This window comes from Vicugna pacos, chromosome 2, assembly GCF_048564905.1.
Source record: "Vicugna pacos chromosome 2, VicPac4, whole genome shotgun sequence".
Lineage (NCBI taxonomy): Eukaryota > Metazoa > Chordata > Mammalia > Artiodactyla > Camelidae > Vicugna > Vicugna pacos.
This window is the reverse complement of record NC_132988.1, coordinates 115,431,480-115,452,089: the sequence shown is the minus strand read 5'-3', so window position 1 is coordinate 115,452,089 and position 20,610 is coordinate 115,431,480. Positions and strand designations below refer to the sequence as shown.

The following is a 20,610-nucleotide window of genomic DNA, read 5'->3' as shown; positions in this document are numbered from 1 at the left end:
AAGGTTCATTACTCACACATCCTGGGGGGTATTGGTCATGCCCTGGACCACTTGGTGAGGCCCCAGGTAGGTAGCGACAGAGAATGTGTGGCTCTCTTTGCCCTTATTGGGGTTGACGGTTGGGTGCTTTGGGGTTTTCATTCTTTACTGGCAAAATTAAAACCGAAGGGCGGGAGTTAAAGCACAGGAAGAGAAAAGCAAGCAGTCGGTCTAACAGTCAGTTATCTAGGTCAACCAGAGCTTTCCAAAAAGGGAAACTCATGGGCAGCGGGCAGTCTGGCTCTTTGTCTAGTTGTGTAGATGGCTAGGTGTCCCCCCACCCCCAGATGGACGTCTTTGAAGTGGAAGCCTCAGCCATCAGAAGCTTAACATCAGGCACTTGCATTACAGTCAAAAAGCTAATTGTCAGGCACCTATGCTACAGTGTTCCGAGTAAGAGTTGAAACTTCCCCAGAACTACTTAATCACCTGTCCTTTCCCCAGGGAAGCTGCCTCTGCCGTGTTCACTCATCCGTTCAACAGGTGGTCACTGCTTCGCTGGTGACAAGAATGACCTAGGATTCCCTTAAGATAAGCATGCTCAGAAATAGACTGACAACGGTTTTGTAATTCTAAGACTTGCTGTGTAGGGCCGTCCTTCAATTCCCTGCCTGGACATCTCCCTGGGCAGCTTCCCTGACTACACCCTCCCCCGACACATCCACGTCTGCCTACCAACACAGTGGTGGTGCCAGGAGAGAACTGCCAAATCTGTTATTCTGCGTTGCATAATTTTAATTATATGTGGATCTTGCCAGCCCGGCTCTTAGCCCTCTATCACAGGGATTAGGTCTTTTTCGTCTTTATCCCCTAAATCTAGCACGTGCTAGTGTCTTATGTCATCTGTCAAAAATTGTTCCAGAAATTTTGTTATAAATTTACCCCAAATATGATTTCAAAGGGGCTTTAGACACAATTGTGCATGAATCAAACAAAATTAAACCATATTTTCAATTTATTTTAATACTCAGAAATATTATGACATTTAATTACATGTTGGCTTTCATTTAAATTAGTACAGCATGGAATGTTTAAAAAAAGTTAACACAGTTCACTAGAACAATAATACTCAGGGTAGAAAGTAGATACACAAATATAATGCTAATCATGTATTATATAGATGTCCTTACACAAAAGTGTGTCTGCGTACACACACATGGCAATGCACTACATTTGACAATGGGCTGAAATTTGATTTCTCTGCAGTAATTTGAACAGAAGATTTAATTGATTTCAGCTATGATGTGGGTACTTAAGCAAGCCACACCACATCGTCCCCCCACACCTCAAGAGAGGCGGTTTTCCATTAAGTGAATTTGGGAAAATTTTTAATTTTCTGGCTCAAAATTTTTTAAAGCCAATTCAACTGAGCTTTGTCAAAATATCTAAATGTTGGCTCCACTCACAAGCACTCAGCGGTAAGTGTTGAGGAAACACAGCAAAGGGATGGGGAACCAGTGTAGATTATCTTACTTATTGTACACTTATTTGTTGTCTGTTTCTCCCGCTTAATTCACTGCTATTATCCCAATATCTATTATTCCAATGCCTAGTAATGAATAGATATGCAATATACAAACGAGTGCTTATAGTAAGATATTATTAAATATGAGGGAGATATAAATTGATTCAGAATGGATCATGTAGTCAAAAAGAAGTACCTTGAATGAATAGAATGCTATAATCAGAAAAAGCTAAAATTCCGTTACTGTATTGAGGCTATGTATCAAGTGACTCTTTTCAACTAACAATGAAATAATGGCTGAAAAAGGACTAAAGCCCTTTGGAATCTGGGCAGGCCAAGCCCAAATCACTGAACTTCCAATTACGGATCTGATGACCATCTAGACACTGAGTAGGAGAACTGCGTATGAAGACCTTGGTTCCTGCCGCAAGTATGTCAGGGAGGCATAGTTTCCACAATTACAAAACGCCTTAAGAATATCTGCCCCGCCTTCTTTACAGAACTGTTGAAAGAGTCAAGTACAACTGAAATTTAAACACTCTTACTCTTTTGTCATCTCTTACAAGCAAAATGTCCTTGTTACAGTCAACACTGAAAACCAGCAAGTCACTGTGGCAGGCACAGAGGTGGGCCACCTGGATCTCCCTTCAAAGAACTTGCTGATCGTCATGTAAGCTGACAGCCTTCCTCTGTGGTCCCTTCCAGATCCGCCAGAGCACGTGAAGGTCACGTGTGCCTGGGCAGCCTCTGGCAATGACTTAGCATGGTGGTGCCCTAGGACCCGGCCATTTCTGCACAACAGGGGGCTCTCTCTTCTGTGAGTGGTCTTTGCTCTGGATCTTACCACTGGGCTGGTCAGGACTCCCAGAGCCGCAGCTCAGTCTGATGCTTTTCCTGCTCCTTCCTCTCTCCTTCCCTCTTCCTCTCACAGATGCCACACCTACATCGCAGCCAGAAGGCTCTCCCTGCCTCCCCCTGCTTCTTCTTGCCTTTGTCTTTCTTAGGCGTTGCCTCCAATCAGCGTTGGCACTTCTAACTCCTGTCTTGGCATCTGAGTTCCAGAAGACGCGACTAACGTGGTCCCTCAAATCCCAGTCCCCTAAAGCCACCCGGTCTTCTTTCCAGAGATTTCCACATGTATAAGCTTGTGGGCATTTTATTCAAGATAGTGGAGCTCGACTTCTTTTTCCTTTTAGCATCATGTCACACATTTACGAACAAGAGGTGGTAAAGCATTTTTAAAAAGCTCATAAAATGCTCACTGCCTCCTGATGTCCACCTCCTTTAGCAGCAGCAAGGTTGACTTCTTGAGAACACAGCACTGAATGGCACGGCTCCAGGGAGGAAGTGAATCAGAGTTACCCGTAATCCTTCAGTAGCTTTTTAGGGTCAGGGTCAGATTCTCCCTGCAGATGAGCCCGTGTCCTCTCTGCAGAGTCTGCTTCCATACTGGCCTGGATTTGCCGAAGTCCAGCTGAGAGTGATCAGCCACCATGCTGCCTTCAGCTCTGGGCTATCTGCTTCTCAGTTAGCCACGCTCCAGTTTAGACACTCCTGTCTCTTGGTTCCTGTGTTTACCCGCACAAGTGCGCTCACCCACACAGGTGTGCTCTAAGCTAGGCTCCATTGGGTATTAAGAGTCCCAACTTGATTCTTCATCAGATGCTCCCAACCTCACTCAGAGGCACCACTTCACAGCGACCTCGTGAAGGAGCCAGCCTGCGCCCAAGCTGGCTGGTAGGTGCTAAGAGCTCCTTTAAATAGGAGAGACTCTGGGTATCATCTGCATTGTTTTCGCTGATATCTCTTGCCTTCTAATTTCTTTCTTTGTTTTTGTTTCTGTGCTAAAGCTACAGTTACATAAACATTCCATACATGTCACCTGTAGGCTTTGGAAACATCTGACGTCACTGTGTATGTACTATCAATTTCAATCAGAACCCCCACCTGCTCTAGAAAAACCAACTTATCCCACTACAAGAGTTTATTTATTTCTGTATTTTAGCATGAGTAAATCTGCATTTTCAAATTGTTTCTCCCTCTCCCTTTTAAACTTAGCTTTTCAACTTGGTAAATTTCTGTAGAGCAGAGAATGTACCTGGGAAGGTTTGCTTGGACGAAACTAGGCAAAGTGGATAAAAATCTGGGCTCTCTTCTTGTACTGAGTAAGGTCAGTAATGTCTTTGAGCCTTTGTTTCCTCATCTGTGTTATAAAACAGGAATAAAATGCAATCCTCTTAGCTTTGAGAGGGAACAATATCGTGATGTGTGCAACGTTCCTGCGAATACTAGCACTAATCTGAGGGCAGTTCTTTTCTTTTGAATCGAAGTCTACAACTAGAATTTTTAACAAATTATGCTTTCACTCAGACTTAACCTTCCTCCTTTAATATGAATTTGTTAATTCCACTCGGCCTGAAGCGACTGTAGACAGAGCGGGCTGGAGATGGTCCTCGCGCCATTTCACACCACAGTAAAAGCATTTCTGATTTTCTGATTTCTCTCCTCAACTGATATTCACAAGTGATCTGTTTTTCCATATCACATCCTTCCCTAGAACTGAATTTCCAGAATTACAAATAAAATCAGGCTAACATTCACCAACATCTTTAGTATAAGGGACCATGAAAACACTGTCAACTCGCAAGTCCAAACAGTTCCGGAATAAAGGCAACACTAGGTCCTAAAAAGACCATGGATTTGGGACCTTCCCCTGGACCTGTCGTATGCTCGGTGCAAACATTTAAGCAATAGTTTCTTGTAGCCGTTGCTGCTCATCTGTAACACGAACGTGTTTTTTTCTTTAGAAGATATTTTTCAAAAGCTAGTTTTTATTTTTGAGTCTTATAAATATTTCTCCTGGGGTTAGAGCCTTCAAAACCATGATTGATTTTCCAGTTTCCATGACAGAATGTTTTTCTTTTTTGTAAAGTCAAAGAAGTAATCTCTTGAAGCCACAGAAAATAATCTTTTGAAATAAATGAAAAAATGATAGAGGCATTGGATCCACTAAACTGAAGATGAAACAAAGACCAGGCTACTAAGGTGAGAAGTGTCTGTTGAGGGGCAGTGGCTGAGTCAGGTAGCACTGTTCCCTGTGGGTCCCAGTTTTATCTTTCCCGTCGATCAGTATAATAGGAAAATACTTGTAGTGTTCGATGATGTCTTCCACCGAATCAAACTTCTGAAACACACAAGAGAAAGCTAATGAAAATTTAGGTATCTCTGTGTCTGTAGGTTAAAGGACAGCCTAAGGTGCTTCAGTTTATTTAGGGAAGAGTTTAACTCATTTAACATTTCTTGGGATTGTAAAGGTGTATTAGAAAGTGATTTTTTTTTTTTAAAGAAGGATGTGGCAAAGAAGCTCTTGAAGGATCAGTGATGAGATTGGTAAGATAACGAAGACCACCAAGAGCCCACCCCCGCAGTTCTTGAAGCTTCCCACCCACGGAGTGTTCACCAGCATCAGGTCACACCGGTCCAGCTCCTCAGCCACAGAGACTCCCTGCTGCCACCCTTACCTTGCCCCCAGCTCTGACAAACTAAAGCGTAGAAGCTCAAGGCTTGACCTTCACCTTGTAAACTGGTGGGAAAGGCCTGCAGTGATCTCTCCCTCCTGGAAACCCTTCTTGTTCTAACGAATTCTAGGTAATCAGAAGGGATGCTGATGACTGCAGGCTGCCGGCAGTTCTTAGCCAAGTGATAAAGCTTCCTTCCCTGGCCTTCCTGTGAAATCACGAGGTGGCGCAGATCATGACACTTTTATGTTTCCGGAGACGAATAGACAAAGCGCTGTGGTGACTGAATGGAAAGGAAGATGGTTTCCAGTGTGGGGGGTGATCAGGAAGTGCTTTGTGGAAGAGACAGACTTGAAATGGGCTACACCCTGGGGGCGAGTCTAGGTAAGTGGGCAAGTTGGGCATAAAGATACCAAAGAAAGCACAGGAAGATGCAGGTGCAAAGACAGGTGCTGGGAGCACGTGGGCACAGACAGCAATTCTGATTGGCCGGGTTTGGCTGAGCTCCTGAAAGGGGCTGTTGGGAGATAATCGGGAAGACTTTGCACAACCTGTCTTTTCTAACTCAGCACATTCACAGCGAGGCAAGCAGGATGCAGGAAATGACGTTCCCTGAAGGGCCCAGGGACCTGCAGCTCAGATGTGGGGACTGCCCTGCTCAGAGCCCATGGGCAGGACCAGGAGTGCAATCTGGTTTTTTTCTGGATGCACATCAGTTCTTTCCTTAATGCAACGTTGCCTATGGCCTGTGAGCGGATGATGCAGCTTGAAGGGAGGAGCAGCGCTGGGACGACTTGGCTTCTCTTTAGTTTTGTGCACTCTCTCTCTGCCCAGCACATCCCGGCACGGGAGTTTTGCAGGATATTCGACAGGGAACGAGATCGCCAAGGTCCCTGTCCTCAGGGAGAGTGGTGCATTGCATTCAGGTGGGAGCAGACAGAAAATAATCCCCTATACAAGTAGATAATATCATTTAGGGACAATGTGCTGTGGAAATAATCAACCCGGGGCTCGAGACCCTTGCCAGGCCTCCCAGGGGGCCTCCCCTGACATCAACTGGTCCCTGGATTCCTCCACCCTGTTCTTCCTGGGCACTGAGTCAACAAAACTCCCCCTTTCCCCCTAAGCCCCTTGAGTGGGGGTTGTCTTTTCACACGAAAAGAGTTCCAATTAAACCTGTAGGTGACTTGCCCCACTGAGCCCGTTACCGGATCTGTGGCAGACCTTTCAATGAAATACCCTATCTGGTACCCAGTGGGTGCACAACCGATGCCGGCCCCTACCTGATGCTGAGGTAAGCTGGCTTCCCCGTTGTCCAACGAGGACAGCGGTTGTTCTGTAAGTGAAAGGCTGCGAAGCCCAAATGCTGCGTTCCGGGCGGGACTCTCCCACCACTAGCTGTGCATCCCGGGGCAGGCTTCTTGCACTCTCTGTCTCAGTTTATCTATGAACAGTGGTAGTAATACTAGGACCTACTTCTGAGGCCACTGTGAGAATTAACTGAGTTGACACTTACGCAGCATTTAGGAGAGAGCTTTGTATACAGTGAGTGCTCAGTAAATGTCAGTCATTGCCATGACCTCCTCCCTTCCAAGTTTGCCAAGAACATGAAGGACCCAGGAAATCACCAGAGAGGTCCATAGACTCCGCCTGCAAGCCTTTAGGAAGGAAGGACATTTCTGTATTTCATTTCCAGTCATAAACGAAGGACAGAGCTTTTTTCTCTTTCTTCAGACTTGATAAAACAGAAAGTGATTTACAGAAGGAAACTTTCCATGCAGGACTCTTCAACAAAATGGGTGACCCCCCGTGGCCCAGAGGAAGTCCTCCTTCCTGGGACTAATCTTCAGAGGGAGAATGCTTGCTTTGTGTTCTTATCCCTGGTTTCTTTAGGAAGGTCCCAAAGTAATGAATTCAATACTAATTGTTTTATTATCTCCTACATGGATGGTGTTTTATAAGAAATCATGGTTTTAACAAGTAGTGCGAAGAAAGCAAGGCAGAAGCAATAAGTCATTCTGTCATTTCTTATTATTGACTTCTCGTGATAGGCCAACAACTGATGTATTACCCTAAAGATAATTTTTAAAAAGATTATAATTAGGCTCCTTCCTTCTCTCCCCCCATTTTAAATTGAAGTATAGTTGATTTACAATGTTGTGTTAGTTTCTGGCGCACAGCATAGTGATTCAGTTTTATATTTACATATTCTTTTTCAGATTATTTTCCATTATAGCTTATTACAAGCACTGAATGCAATTTCCTTGTTGTTTATCTGTTTTATATACGGTAGTTTGTATATGCTAATCCCAAACTCCTAATTTATTCCTCCCTACTCTTTCCCCTTTGGTAAGTTTGTTTTCTATGTCTGTGAGTCTGCTTCTGTTTTGTAAACAAGTTCATTTGTGTTATTTTTTTTAAGATCCCACATATAAGTGATATTATATGGTATTTGTCCTCTGTCTGTATTACTTCACTTAGTATAATAATCTCTAGGCCAAACCATGTTGCTGCAAATGGCATTATTTCATTCTTTTTATGGCTGAGTTATATTTCACTGTATCTATCTATCTATCTATCTATCTATCTATCTCACTCACAACTTCTTTATCCAGTCATCTGTTGATGGACATTTAGGTTGCTTCCATGTCTTGGCTACTGTAAATAGTGTTAAGCTCTTATTTTTATATTAATTTTTTTCAGGAGGATAGCAAATGCTATCCTAATATTAGATCTTAAAATTTGTTTAAGCCTTTTGTGATTGCTCTAACTACCAACTGTAGGCAATGTTTCACCACCAGAAAGATAACCAAGTCTGTTTGGGTACCCACATGGGAGTGAAAGAAGAAAATACAGAAAAAGAGAGAGATGCAGAGAAGGGGGAAGAGAGAAGCAGATGGAGAAGTGAGAAATAAACTGGTTACTTGCCTGTCTCCTAGTATTTAAAGTTTAATTTATCAAGCTTAAGTTTCAGCAACTTATCACAAATATTTGCAGGACAAGGAGAGGTCTGATTGAAATTGCTCCCTTCTATGAGCCTTCACAGAAACGCTGATACATGTGATTGCTAGAACTTGGCAGCAGGTGGCGCTGTGCAGGTTATTAACCGGCAGGTGTTTCTCTGGCTGGTCCGGGTCCAGAGCTCCACCAGGTGCTAAATATTCCCAGCCGCACCTCCGCTATGTGCAGGCGCAGAGGGGCAGAGACAAACAAGGGGTCCCCTGGGTGGCAGGGACTCTGCCTGACTCTGCTCTGTGCCCCCAGGATGGAACATTAAATCCAGTATAATGTGGTATAAAATTAATGCTTGGCCAAAAACCTAGCAAATGAGAGATGTGGGCTGAATGGTGACCCCTAAAAGATACGCTGTGTCCTAGTTCCTGGAATCTGTGAATATTACCTTCTAAGCCAAAGAGTGAATACTGCTTTACACAACAGAAGTTGGGATTAAGTTTAGGGTCTTGAGAGGAGCGTTTTGAGAGAGGGGCTTTTCCTAGGCTATCCCTTGAGGCAATCACAGGCATCCTCGTAAGACAGAAGAAGCAGAGGGAGATTCACTCAGAGAAGAGGAGGAGGCAGCATGACCTCGGAGGCAGAAAGCAGAGTGATGTGGCCGCAAGCCAGGGAAGACAAGCTGGACTGCCGGCAGCCACCAGAAGCTGGAAGAGGCAGGGAGGGTCTCCCCCAGAGCCTGCAGAAGAAGGTGGCCCTGCCAAGACCTTGATTTCAGATTTCAAGCCTACAGAACTTCAAAAGAATACCTGGTGGTGGTTTTAACCTGCCAAGTTTGTGGTACTTTTTACAAGCAGCCACAGGAAACTAACACACTGAAGGCTCTCTACATCTAAATTCAGTTCTAGCCCATGGCGAACAGAATGACCTAGATTTACAACGTGCAGCGAACTGGACCTTCCCAGGATCATTCTTTGCAGGGACAGGTGGATTTGCTTGCCTTCTGTGTTTGTGAGAGGTGGCCGCGTGCTGTACCTCCCCTGGGGCCCCGTCCAGGCTTCTCCTGCAACTCTCATGGCCCCGTGCGAGCTTTTCCTCATTCATGTCCAGGGCACACAGGCCCAGGGAAAGGGCGTTAGTGAATCATTTAAGATGGAAACTGATACTTAGTAAGCACCTGCTGTCACCTGTCTGGCACTCTATTCACATCATCTCATCTTCCACGCAAAACAACTGCCTTGGAATAGGTGTCACTGCACTGCACATGTGGTTAAATTCTCAAGTTTGCAAGACAGCCAAAAAGCCACCCGAGATCAAAGTTATCTTTGAAGACCCTGTGTCTCATTGCATTTCCCCTGCAGAGTCAGACTAAGATGCGAGTTCTTTATTCAAGCACCAGATGCAGCAGCCAGTAGCTGGCTTGCACTTGGCAGAGACTTGCTGTATCAAGTTCTATCTTTTAAAAAAGTTTTTTTAAAGACCGGAGATTCTTCCTCAGCAAGGCAAAGGGCTGGAACTGTGGAAGGTGCGAGGGAACTGAGAGCAACGCTGGATCGTCCCCTCTCACACCAGGGCACGGTCGCTCAGAGGAGGGGCAGGAAGGGGCCCCTGTCCAGTGTGATTTTTCGCCCAGCACCTGGCACACGGTAAGCTCCATGTAAGTGTTAACTAGTTTTCAACCACAGTTCTGGGCTGCTTTCAAGTGGGCTAGGGGTCGTTCACATTTGGTCATGATTTTATCTCAGACTGTATGAGAAAGTCAGTATTTCTGCAGACTGTATTGAACCCTAGCTTTGCCACCTACTAGCTGTGATTGTGGGCGGTTTATTTTGCATTTCTGTGCCTCAGTGTCACCGGCTGTTTACTGGAGCATCTGCCTCACAGGGTTGCTATGAGGATTAAATCGGTCAAGTTAATTGATTATTGTCAACTGCACAGAAAAGTGCCTGGGCGTAATAAATGTATGTACGTGTTAAATCGATATATGGAAAGGAAACTTGCCTGAGGGACGCACAAGAGGAGAAAATTCTGTCACAACATGAAAAGGGTCCTCTTAAAATAGACATCTGAATTCTTAAGGGGTCCTTGGTGACAGTAATTAGAGCAGCTCACCTGGAGGCGGAGGGTCTATCCACGGGCTGTCATGGGGACAGCTGTTTACCTGCTGAGGCTGACAGCGAACCTGCTGACAGCCCATGAAACGCTGTTAGGAAGTTATCACAGGTCGCTCTTTCCTCTCTTTTATGAGCAGAGCAAAGCGTGGCTGGACGGGAAAGAAGCTGCAACCTCTTTAGATCTCGGTTTCCTCACTGATAAAAGGGTTCAGTAACACGTCTCCAGTGTGTTTTCAAGGACCAAATGAGAGAGCAAATTAAACAGCGCATACCAGGGCTTGTGGTTTCCATTTACCGAATTCTCTAAGGAAAAGAATCCTTCATCCCGAGCACTTAGAAGTCATGTAAAGCTTTAAAAAAAAAAAAACGAGAATTCTATGAACCTGGAGGAAGATTCAGAAGGATAAAGGGAAACTGAGCTGGAAATTCCATTAACCACAGGTATCTGGGTCTGCGGGGAACTCTGCCCTAATTATTACCATGACGCCATCTGAATAATGAAAAAATAACCACTCACACCGATCGAGGTGTTCCAGGCAGTGTTCTGAGTGTTTTACATCCATTAAGTCACCAATCCTTATCACAAAAGGAACAATCGGCCGCTTCTCTTTTTAGTTTTGCTGTCACCCTGTTTTAGTGTGGCTACAATTGGCAGGTTTATGTGTTAATCTATTTGTTCACTCATCTTCTCATTTATGCCAAAACTTTCTGAGGTTGTAGCGAAGGTGGGTGAACTGACCGCATGGTACCCTGGCTGGTGCTGACCAAGCCCTCCAGCCACGTGTGGTTCTCAGAAAAGGGCTCTGGGCCAGACGCTGGGGTTGAGCGGGCATCCTCACGCACGTGCCTACCTGGAGCATTTTGGCAGCCCTGGCAATATGCCTTGTCTGGATATCTACTGAAGAACAATAGATGTTCTGTAGAAGTTCTGGTTTCACACCGTACCAGTTTTCCGGGGGCTCCATAACAAAGCACCACCGACTGCGGTGTAGGCGGGAGGGGGCTTCAATGACAGAAATTGATTTTCTCACAGTTTGGAGGCCAGGAGCCCAAGATCAAGGTGTCGGTAGTGATGGTTTCTTCTGAGGCCTCTCTCCCTGGAGTGTAGACGGCCATTTCTCCCTGTGACTTCACATCTGTGTGTGTCTGTGTCCTGATCTCCTCTTCTTGGAAGGACACCAGTCATACTGGATCAGAGTCCACCCACATGACCTCATTTCACTGTAGGTACCTCGTTAAAAACCCTGTCTCCAAGTATAGTCACACTCCGAGGTGCCGGGGCTGGAATTTTCACATAGAAATTTGGGGGGGACACAATTCAGCCCATAATAAATACCAGTGGACACAGCTGAGTGCTGGAGATGCTAAATGAGAATCACTGAATTATAGAAATCCAGGCTTGAAGAGAATATTTACACTTGGAGAAACTCAAACCCAGAGAAGGTAAGTGACTGGCCTGGGCTCACATGCTTAGTAAATGGAGACAGATTTTGTACCCTGCCCCTTCCTTCCTTCCTTCCTTCCTTCCTTCCTTCCTTCCTTCCTTCCTTCCTTCCTTCCTTCCTTCCTCTCTTCCTCCTTCCTCCCTTCCTTCCTAGAAGAGTTAAGAGAGCAGCCTCGCCTTGCCCTCTCACTCCCTGTGCGTCTCTAGCCATTTACTGAATTCTCTAAGTCTCAGTCTCCCTATGTCTATGATAGGAATGACCGCTCTATCAAAGAGCTGTTGAGGGTTAAACTAAGGTAATGCAGATAGACCAGGCCTGGCATCAGCTCAGTGGCAATCCATCTCCTTCCCCCAGTCTCTTTGATTTATTTATAGAGTTATTAGTGAGTGATTTAACTGACTCATGCTTGCAGCCAGCTGCCTATCAGCAGACGTGTCCCGAGGACGGGCATCTGTGACTGAGCTCGCATGCACTGTAGGGACGCACACCTACTGATTCCCAGTGCTAACAGGTGTCATCAGAAGTGGCGGCAGAGGGACTTCAGTGCTGCGGTGGGGAAGGAGTGTGGCCTTAACAGGGGGTTCGGCCGATGCTTCATGGCAGACAGGATTTAGATGTGCCTTACAGAACGAACAAAGCAGGACAGAGGGTGCATGGAAGGGTCCGGACTGGCTGCAGGTCCAGTGAGCTGAAGTGTAAGACGTGGGCGGGGATGCTTGTGGAAGGGGCTGGAAGGATTCGATTACATTCTCCACCTCCAGGGCGGCGTTCCTTCCTCCAACCCTGGGGAGTCCTGGGATATGGAGGTGACCTGGCCACACATCCCCCAAGTCTCCCCTTATTGTTGTCGTTAGCCTGGAAAAGGGAAGCCATGCAGTTAGACCCACCTCGTCTCCTCTGAGTCCTGTCCCCAGGGCAAACTGCTGATTCCTCTCCAGGAAGCGGATTTTCACGTTGTAGACTTTGTTCCCATAAAACACCACCAACACGTAGGGTTCTGCCCTGGATTTTGTGGAACAGTCTCGGACCAAGAAAGTGCCGTCCTGAAGTAAAAAGAAGAACAATGATCTTTGCAGTCATCCCAGTGTCCCGCCCTCCCCCCCTGGGCGGCAGTGAAGCTTGTGTGTGATTCCCAAATGGCTTTAGTTTTTGGCAAACCAGATCTTTGTACAATTTAATTTAGTAAGTATTTATCAAGGGTTAGCGTGTATAAGGGGTCTTGTTACTTTCTGAGAAGTGCACCCCCTTCTTGCAAATCCTCATGTTATGGAAATGACAGGCCAGCCAAGAAATAAGCACCACTCGGAGGGTTGGAGTACTCAGATTTATTACGCCGGCGGGCTCAGAGGGGCTTCTGCTCCGAAGCTCTGAGCACCTCCAAGACGTGCGCGTGAGGTTTTATAGGGTTAATTACAAGTATGGGGCTATTAGCCAATAAGGTTCAAACAACAAAAAGCAAGGAATCAGTATATTGGAGCTTATCAATTTGGAACAGATCACGTTACTGACACTTGTTGAGCTTGGATTTACGAGTTAGCTTGTTAGCCCAGTAAACTGACACTAAACTTTAGATTTACAAGTTAGCCCGGCAGAACTTATATCAGTAAACCGACACTTACCACACTTAGATTTGTGACTGAGCTCGTTAGCCCAATAGACTGACACTAAACTTCAGATTTACGAGTTAGCCCAGCAGAACTCAGATCAGTAATCCGACACTTGTTATCCTTAGATTTGTGACTTAGCTTGTTAGCCCAGCTGGGCTTTTCCTTCACACTCTGACGTCCCCTCCTGTCTTCAGCATCATACCTACAAACTTGGTCCATGGAGAAATGCACCAGCCTCTCCTGCGGTTTATCTCTCATCACTCCTTCAGTCTCCAGCCCCTGGATGGTGGCGCCAGTCAAGCCACCATTTCTCAAAGGCACCATCTTGCTTTTGGGCTCCCAGCTTTTGCATGGAGTAGCTCTCTCCTCCCCTCCCTGGGTGTGCTTCCCTTCACCAGCCAGTGGTCACATATTTCCTGTTCTGTGGATGCTCAGGTTATCGTTCTAGAGATACTGGGAGCCACTGCAGGCTTTGAGCAGGAGAAGCTTTGAGCGTTATAAATTGGTCCTCTGCGTGGGGAGATGTCAATATAGGACTAGGATCCCCCAAAGAGATGTGGGGCTTCAAAGTCCTTGGTATCAAAACTTACAGGGGAGAAGAAAATGCAGCCTGGGGCAAGGTGCAGGGAGTGCTGAGCAGGGAAGGGGAGAGGGAAGGAGTCGAAGGAGACATCTCAGCGGTATGGAAATCCAGAAGCTTCAGCATCACAGAAGCTGAGGGGCGGACAGCCAGGGTTTCCAAAAGAAAGTCAACAGTGTGAAATGATCTGGGGGCTGCAAATAGGTAGACTCTAACTATAGTATCAAGTAATAAGGCATTCCCTGTGGGGTAGCTGAGGATGAAGGTCTGGTTGTAAAAGGCTAAGAAGTGGAGCGGTTCTCCTGAACATAAACACACACACATGGCGTAGTTCTGTGGTTACGTCACGTCATTTGTATGATGAAAAATACTGAAAAATCTGTTACTGTAATTGCATAGATTCTCTACAGCTGGTTATAAGTAACACATAAAGAATAGATCTAAAAAACAGATACACACAACTATATAAAAAACAGATAAACAACAAGGACCTACTGTAGAGCACAGGGAACTATGTTCAATATCTTGTAATAACATATAATGGGAAAGAATCTGAAAAAAGAATATATATATATGTAAAACTGAATCACTTTGCTATACACCTAAACTAAGGCAACATTGTAAATAAAATAAAATATTAGTTAAAAAAATAATAGATCTAATTAGGTGTGTGTAGTATGTGCTATCTATTCTTTATATAGATAGGTGTTATATGGGATAATTTATATTCATAATAACTAATTGTTATACATTATTGTCTCCTCTATTTATTACCTATATGTTTATATAAATTACATTACCTATGACAAATATTTATAGATATTATATATAAATACATAATAATGGTTATGGTACTCTATAATAATACTACAAATATATTACATTTATAAATAATACTATAAAACCATGGTGATGCTATGATGATGCTGGCAGCTAAGGTTTATTGAGGACTGCCCTCAAGATGCCAAGCACTTTATACACGTTCCCTCATTTGATCTTTACATAAAGTTTGAGGAGGTAATTTATGCCCACTTTACAGGTGAGGGAATTGGGGTCTAATTGTCTAAGTGGAACCCCTAACACATTGCAGCTAGTCAATGGAATCCCTAAAGGTCAAGTCCAAATTCTTGCTCTCAGTATACCGACTCTAAGTACATAAAGTGGGACTGAGGAATTTTCTGGAACCTGTTTTGCCTAAAACATTCACTGTAATTAAAGCTTTAAGACTCACGCCAGGACACTATGAACTCTTCTACAAAACAGAAACAGACTCGCAGACATAGTAAACAATCTTATGGTTACCAAGGAAAGAGTGGGAAGGGATAAATTTGGGAGTTTGAGATCTGCAAATGTTAGCCACTATATATAAAAATAGATTTAAAAAAAGTTTCTTCTGTATAGCACAGGGAACTATATTCAATATCTTGTAATAACCTTTAATGAAAAAGGATATGAAAACGAATGTATGTATGTATATGCATGACCGGGACATTATGCTGTGCACCAGAAATTAACACATTGTAACCGACTACACTTCAAAAAAAAAAAAAAACAAAAAAAACCCCACAAAAGACTCAAGCCCAGAATGCTGCCAAAGATCAGCAAGTGAGAGGCGGCCAAGACACGTGGCCAGTTTTGGGATTTATCATCTTAAACTCCGCGACGACTTGGTCACAATGAATCTGGGCAATCCTGCAATTAATTATCTGACATAAATGGGAAACAGGTTTTGACAAAACAAACTGAGGCAAACAAAATAGGAAAATATGAAGTCATTCAGCAAGATACTGCCTTCTCAGGGCTTTTCTGGGAGGAGGCAGAGAACGGCACACAGAACGGGAGGCAAGGGAGCATCGAGTGCCTAACGTCGCCGAGAGGACACCACGTGACAGGCACGCTGACCTTCCAGCACCAGCTGCACAGCCTCCTGGAAGCCTGCCTTCTAAGAGGGGTTTTTCCCCTGGGAAGTAGTCTCAGGGAGGATGATGGCTGGTTAGCCAAGGACAAGAGGCAGGGCTGGAGTCGGCACCACTGCCCCACCATTCAACCCAGCGGAGGTCAGCTGTGGGTGGGATTCCCAGGGGAGCGGGGAGGGAGGGTCCTCGAGGCAAGGTGCTACCCAGCCACCTGTGACTCCCCTTCTAGAACATAAAGAACTATAGTGTCTGCTAGAGGCAGCTGTGGTTCTGTGAGCACTGACATTGAGTTCAGGTTCTGCCTCTTTCTCCACCTTGGGACTGAAACCTTGATGTAGCTTAGGTTTCCTCATCTGGAGAATGAGATGGTTTCATTAATTCCGAATATGTTCAAGATAACAATGTTAGCAATATAGCAACAATCCTACTGTTGCTATAACAAATTCCCATGAGCTCAGTGGCCTAAAACACAAATTTTATTGTCTTATAGTTCAGTGGGTTGAAGTCTGACATGGGTCTCAAGGGGCTAAAATCAAGGTTCAGCAGGACTATGTTCCTTCTAGAGATTCTAGGGGAGAATGCCTTTCCCTGCCTTTCCCAGCTTCCAGAAGCCTCCACCAGTGCTTGACTTGTGGCCCTCTCACTGTGACTCTGACACTCCTGCCTCCCTCTTATAAGGACACTTGTGATTACATTAAACCCTTTCAGATAATCCAGAATAACCTCTCTAGCTCAAGATCCCTAACTTAATCACATTTGCAAACTCCTTTTCCATATAAGGTGACACAGCCACAGGTCTTGGGGTTTAGAGCGTGGGCATATCATGGTAGAAGGAACATTATTCTGTTTACTGTAGCAGCTTACATATAGTTTATTTAATTTTATAATATCAATTCTGAGAGCTAGGTTTTTATTAAAATTCATTGGGGGCCTACTATTCATTCACTCATCCACTAATTAACTGACTTGGTTTTATCTCCTCATTCAACAATGACCGTTGTATTGGTTAGTTGAGGACAGGTTTTGATGATGCATTTACCTTGAGAGCCTTTCTATCACATCTAGACAATCCAGTGTAGTCCTTTGCACAGAGTAGAGTAGTTGCTTAGTAACTGTTTTCTATTTATGATGATGGTTATAGTAGTCATTTGACCTGATCACCAATATTCCAGGTCTTCTCTTTTTTCTGGTCACATGGTAGCTTTGTACTTCTCTACCCTCGTTGAAGTTAGGTCTGGTCCTGTGATTTACTCTGGCTGATGAAATGTGAGCAGATACACAGTCGGGTACATTTGAGAGGCTGTGTTGACAGACTGTGTATGGTGTGAGCACACATGGAGATGGAGCCTCCAGCAGTCCAGGTCCACCCACCCAAACCTGCCTTGAGCACAGAATTCAAGCAAAAAATAAAGCTCTGTTACGCTAAGTAGCTGAAATCTTGGGGTTGTTTGTTACTACAGCATAACCTATCACATTCTGACTATTACAGCATTCACGCGCCCTGCTCCATTCCTGTAGAAGTGAAACATAAAGACCCAACTGTACTTCAGGCAGATCTGTAGGAAGGAGATGAAACTTGAAGAAAGAAGAAGGAAGGCCTCTTCCACTGCAACCCCCATTTCTACCCCAGCTTCCACATTTGATCTCCAAGATAGTTCCTTAGAGTTGACTTTACTATTTTCATTTGACAAATAAAGAGACCTGCACTTAAAGATGCTTAAGAACTTGAAAAAGTCCCACAGCTGATAAGTGATACAACCAAGTCGCAAACCTAAAACTCTATTTGAAAGCCCCCTTTCAGTTACAACCTCCCCAGCACTGAGAAGTACAGGGTGAGGCAGGACCCAGTACTTGTCACACTGCTTGTCACATCCCACGATCTATGGGCAGAAAACATGCTGCTACAGAAACAGGATGGCTACAGAAACAGTGGGATGGTCCCTGTCTAAGCCATTACCTTGTTCTCCTTCATCAATGCCTCTTCCACCGCCTGACGACTGTATTCTCCAATGTACCATTCATTGTGCTGGACATCCTGCAGGACAGATTAAGTGATGAATATCTTAGGCTCAAAGGGAAGGAAGGATTAATGATTAATTAATTAAAATTTACTTTTGTTCCACCAGTGCCAAATCACAGTTGGACTCATAGCAGCTATGCAGTACAAAATTTCCGTCCCTGAATATCGAGATGGACACAGAAAAAGTAGCAGCAGCTTAGGAATCATGAAATTGGCATGACAAAGTCTGTCTGTCCTTGAAAGGAACCGGAAATGTCACTCCATCTCCTGAGAAAGGTGCTTTGGCTCCACACTCAGAATGGGTCATAAACCTATCTATTAGTGCTTTCTGAATCTGTACCTGCTGAAGCTTCCCGAGGTGGGGTGTTCATTGTTTATGAAGCCTCTAAGAGGCCATAGTCATCATAAAAACAGCAGGGGAGGGGACGACAGGTGCAGACTGAGAGCATCTTTATACCAGTTGCCTAAAGTCACATGTGGTAGGACTGGGATTCGAACCCTAGCTGTCTGCCATCTACTTTATTTACACTCATTTATTTCTTTTGTTTGTAAAATCTACCATGACAGAGAGGAAGGAAGGGAAGTCAGAGAGATGCACCATGGATCTGCAATTCCTTTACCAAGTTTCAAGGATAATAATATTGATTCAGCCCCTGAATGGATCCAACAGCCCCAAGGCCCTTCCTCATTTATTGTCCCAGTCCACATCTGCAGGAACCTTGTGATGCAGGCATTGCCAGGACAGTGGAGGCTCAGGAAGCCAGCTTCGGTCCCGTGGTTGGCAAGAACCAGGGACGCGGCATCAGGGCTTTGTGCTCTCAGTGTGAGTCCCTGGTCCTCCCAGCGCCGGATACACCAAGCATGTGTGAGCACCACTCAGAAAGGCATGGGCTAGCTTCACCCTACCTCTCCAGCCTCACTTCCCGCTCCCTGCGCCCAGTCTGAGGACACGGGCATAGCACGCCGTTTGCCGTTGTCTGGACGCACAGCGTCAGGACTTGGCATGAGGAGCCCCGCTTCCTGGAATCCCCCTGCTCCTCACTCTCTCCTCCTACCTGACTCTGCTATTCTCCATCAAGTTCGGGATCAAAGTCATCTCTTATTGGAGGCGTCCTTTGCAGTGAATACCTTTGCCTAGTCCCTACCCCCAGGGAAGGTCCAGAGGCAGGACTGGCTCTGCTCCATCCCAGTAAAGCCCGGAAACAGGCTCCAGAAACAAAGGATGCCCCAGAGCCCCACCTCCCTGCCGAAGAGTGAGCTCTCTGTGCTCAGAGTGGTCTGCTGCTTCTGGGGAGCCTCTTGGCCCGCCTGGGGCTTTGACAAGGCGCAGTCACGGTGCGTTCCGTCTCCTCTGATTTTATTCACTTGTTCAGGCTGGAAGACGCTTAAAGATTTAGTAGCCCCGTGGTCCTCCAGGGGTGGTCATGGGTGCTGGCTGGCATAAATGACTCGGAATTACCTGGGGGCAGGAATCGTCCCCTCACGGTTCTCTTTCCAGCCCTTTGAATAACTCAAGAGGACTGCTTCATTCTGATGCTAGTCTGCCCTTACCACCTCCCGGGCACTCCCCCGCTCCTGTGGCAGAGGGGCAGCCCTTGCACTGAGATCCCCTCACGAGCGACGGCGTCCTGCTACAAGTTAATAGCCTTGTTTTGTTGGTGCTACAGCGAGACTTCTAAAAAATGTGGTGAGATACACACACCAGAAGATTTACCATTTAACCATTTTCAAATGTACAAGGCAGTGGCATTGGGCACACTGCTTTGCTTTGGAGCCGTCACCCCTACCCATCCAGCTGCAGGATGCTTCCATCATCCCAAATGGAAACTCCATACACAGCGAACACCGACTCCCACTACCTCCGCCTCCAGCCCCTAGTCACCACACTCTGCTTTCTGTCTCTGTGAATTGACCTAGTCGACTCTCATGTAAGTAAAACCATATATTCGCCCTTTGGCCTCGGGCTTATTTCACTGAGCATAATGTTTTTAAGGTTCTTCTACGTGTCAGAATTGCATTTCTTTTTAGAGCTGTGTTACTACGTTTTGTGTCTCCGTTTATCCGCTGATGGACATTGGGGTCGTTTCCACAGCTTGGCTGTTGTAAATAGTGCTGCTATGGACAAGAATGTGCGAATGTCTGTTCGAGTCCTTCCTTTCATTTCTTTCAGGTGTATCCCTAGAAGGGGAAGGCTACAGTTAGTTTTAAGGTTGCTTTCTACCTACGGTATGTGAATGCTGGTTTTCTGTGTAGAGCAGCCACACAAAATGAAAAAGGAGTTAACTAAGAATATTGATAAATATAACATTATTATTGATGCTGCGTGGATATGTCACAGAACACGAAGGTGAATTCAAATAGTTGAAATCAGGCAAATCCTGCGTTAGTGTAAACCTCTCCCACGCCCAGGAATCCAGGCTTTTGGAGGGGCCTGATTTTGTGTAGGCGTGTGGTGAGGACCCGGGGATTCCAGTGTTTACGAAGGAGATGACGGAGGGGAGGGGAGCCAGGTGCAGAAGGAGGGGCAATCAAAGAATTATGTGCAAAGACTTCCCAATGTCTTACTTGAGAGTGGAGGACTTCTTTTGGAATTAAGGTCAAATTAAATAATACAAATATAAGAACAACAAGTGACCTTTAGGATAGCACAGGAGGTACGAGAAACTGACCAGAAATATCCCACACGTCCTGCTTCTGCTTAAAACATTCTGTAAGCTCTGCTGCAGGCCCCTGAGCATGTGAGGCCATGGGATGGAGACCCAGAGGAAGCGTGTCCTTCTGTGCCTTATAGTCAAAGACACTAATAAGTAATGTCGAAAGGTGATGGAGGAAGACACACGGAAGAGACAAAGAAAATTTCATCCTCCCATATAGGCAAATGTAAGTGCAACATGATCTGAAAAGAACTGATTGTCAGGATGGAGAATATTTTAGAAAGGGACCAGGAAGTAGAT

General features: G+C 45.3%; 1 protein-coding gene across 1 annotated transcript in view; it reads right to left on the bottom strand.

Moving 5' to 3' along the window:
• Nucleotides 1–4,544: 4,544 nt before the first annotated feature.
• CLNK (cytokine dependent hematopoietic cell linker) overlaps nt 4,545–20,610 on the bottom strand; it is a 140,956-nt gene continuing 124,890 nt past the window's right edge. Inside the window, exons 17-19 of the mRNA XM_072946278.1 lie at nt 17,594–17,671; nt 12,421–12,576; nt 4,545–4,688 (exon numbers count right to left, since the gene is read on the bottom strand). Coding sequence (XP_072802379.1) covers nt 4,545–4,688; nt 12,421–12,576; nt 17,594–17,671 — 378 coding nt within the window. The remainder of the gene's footprint in view (nt 4,689–12,420; nt 12,577–17,593; nt 17,672–20,610) is intronic.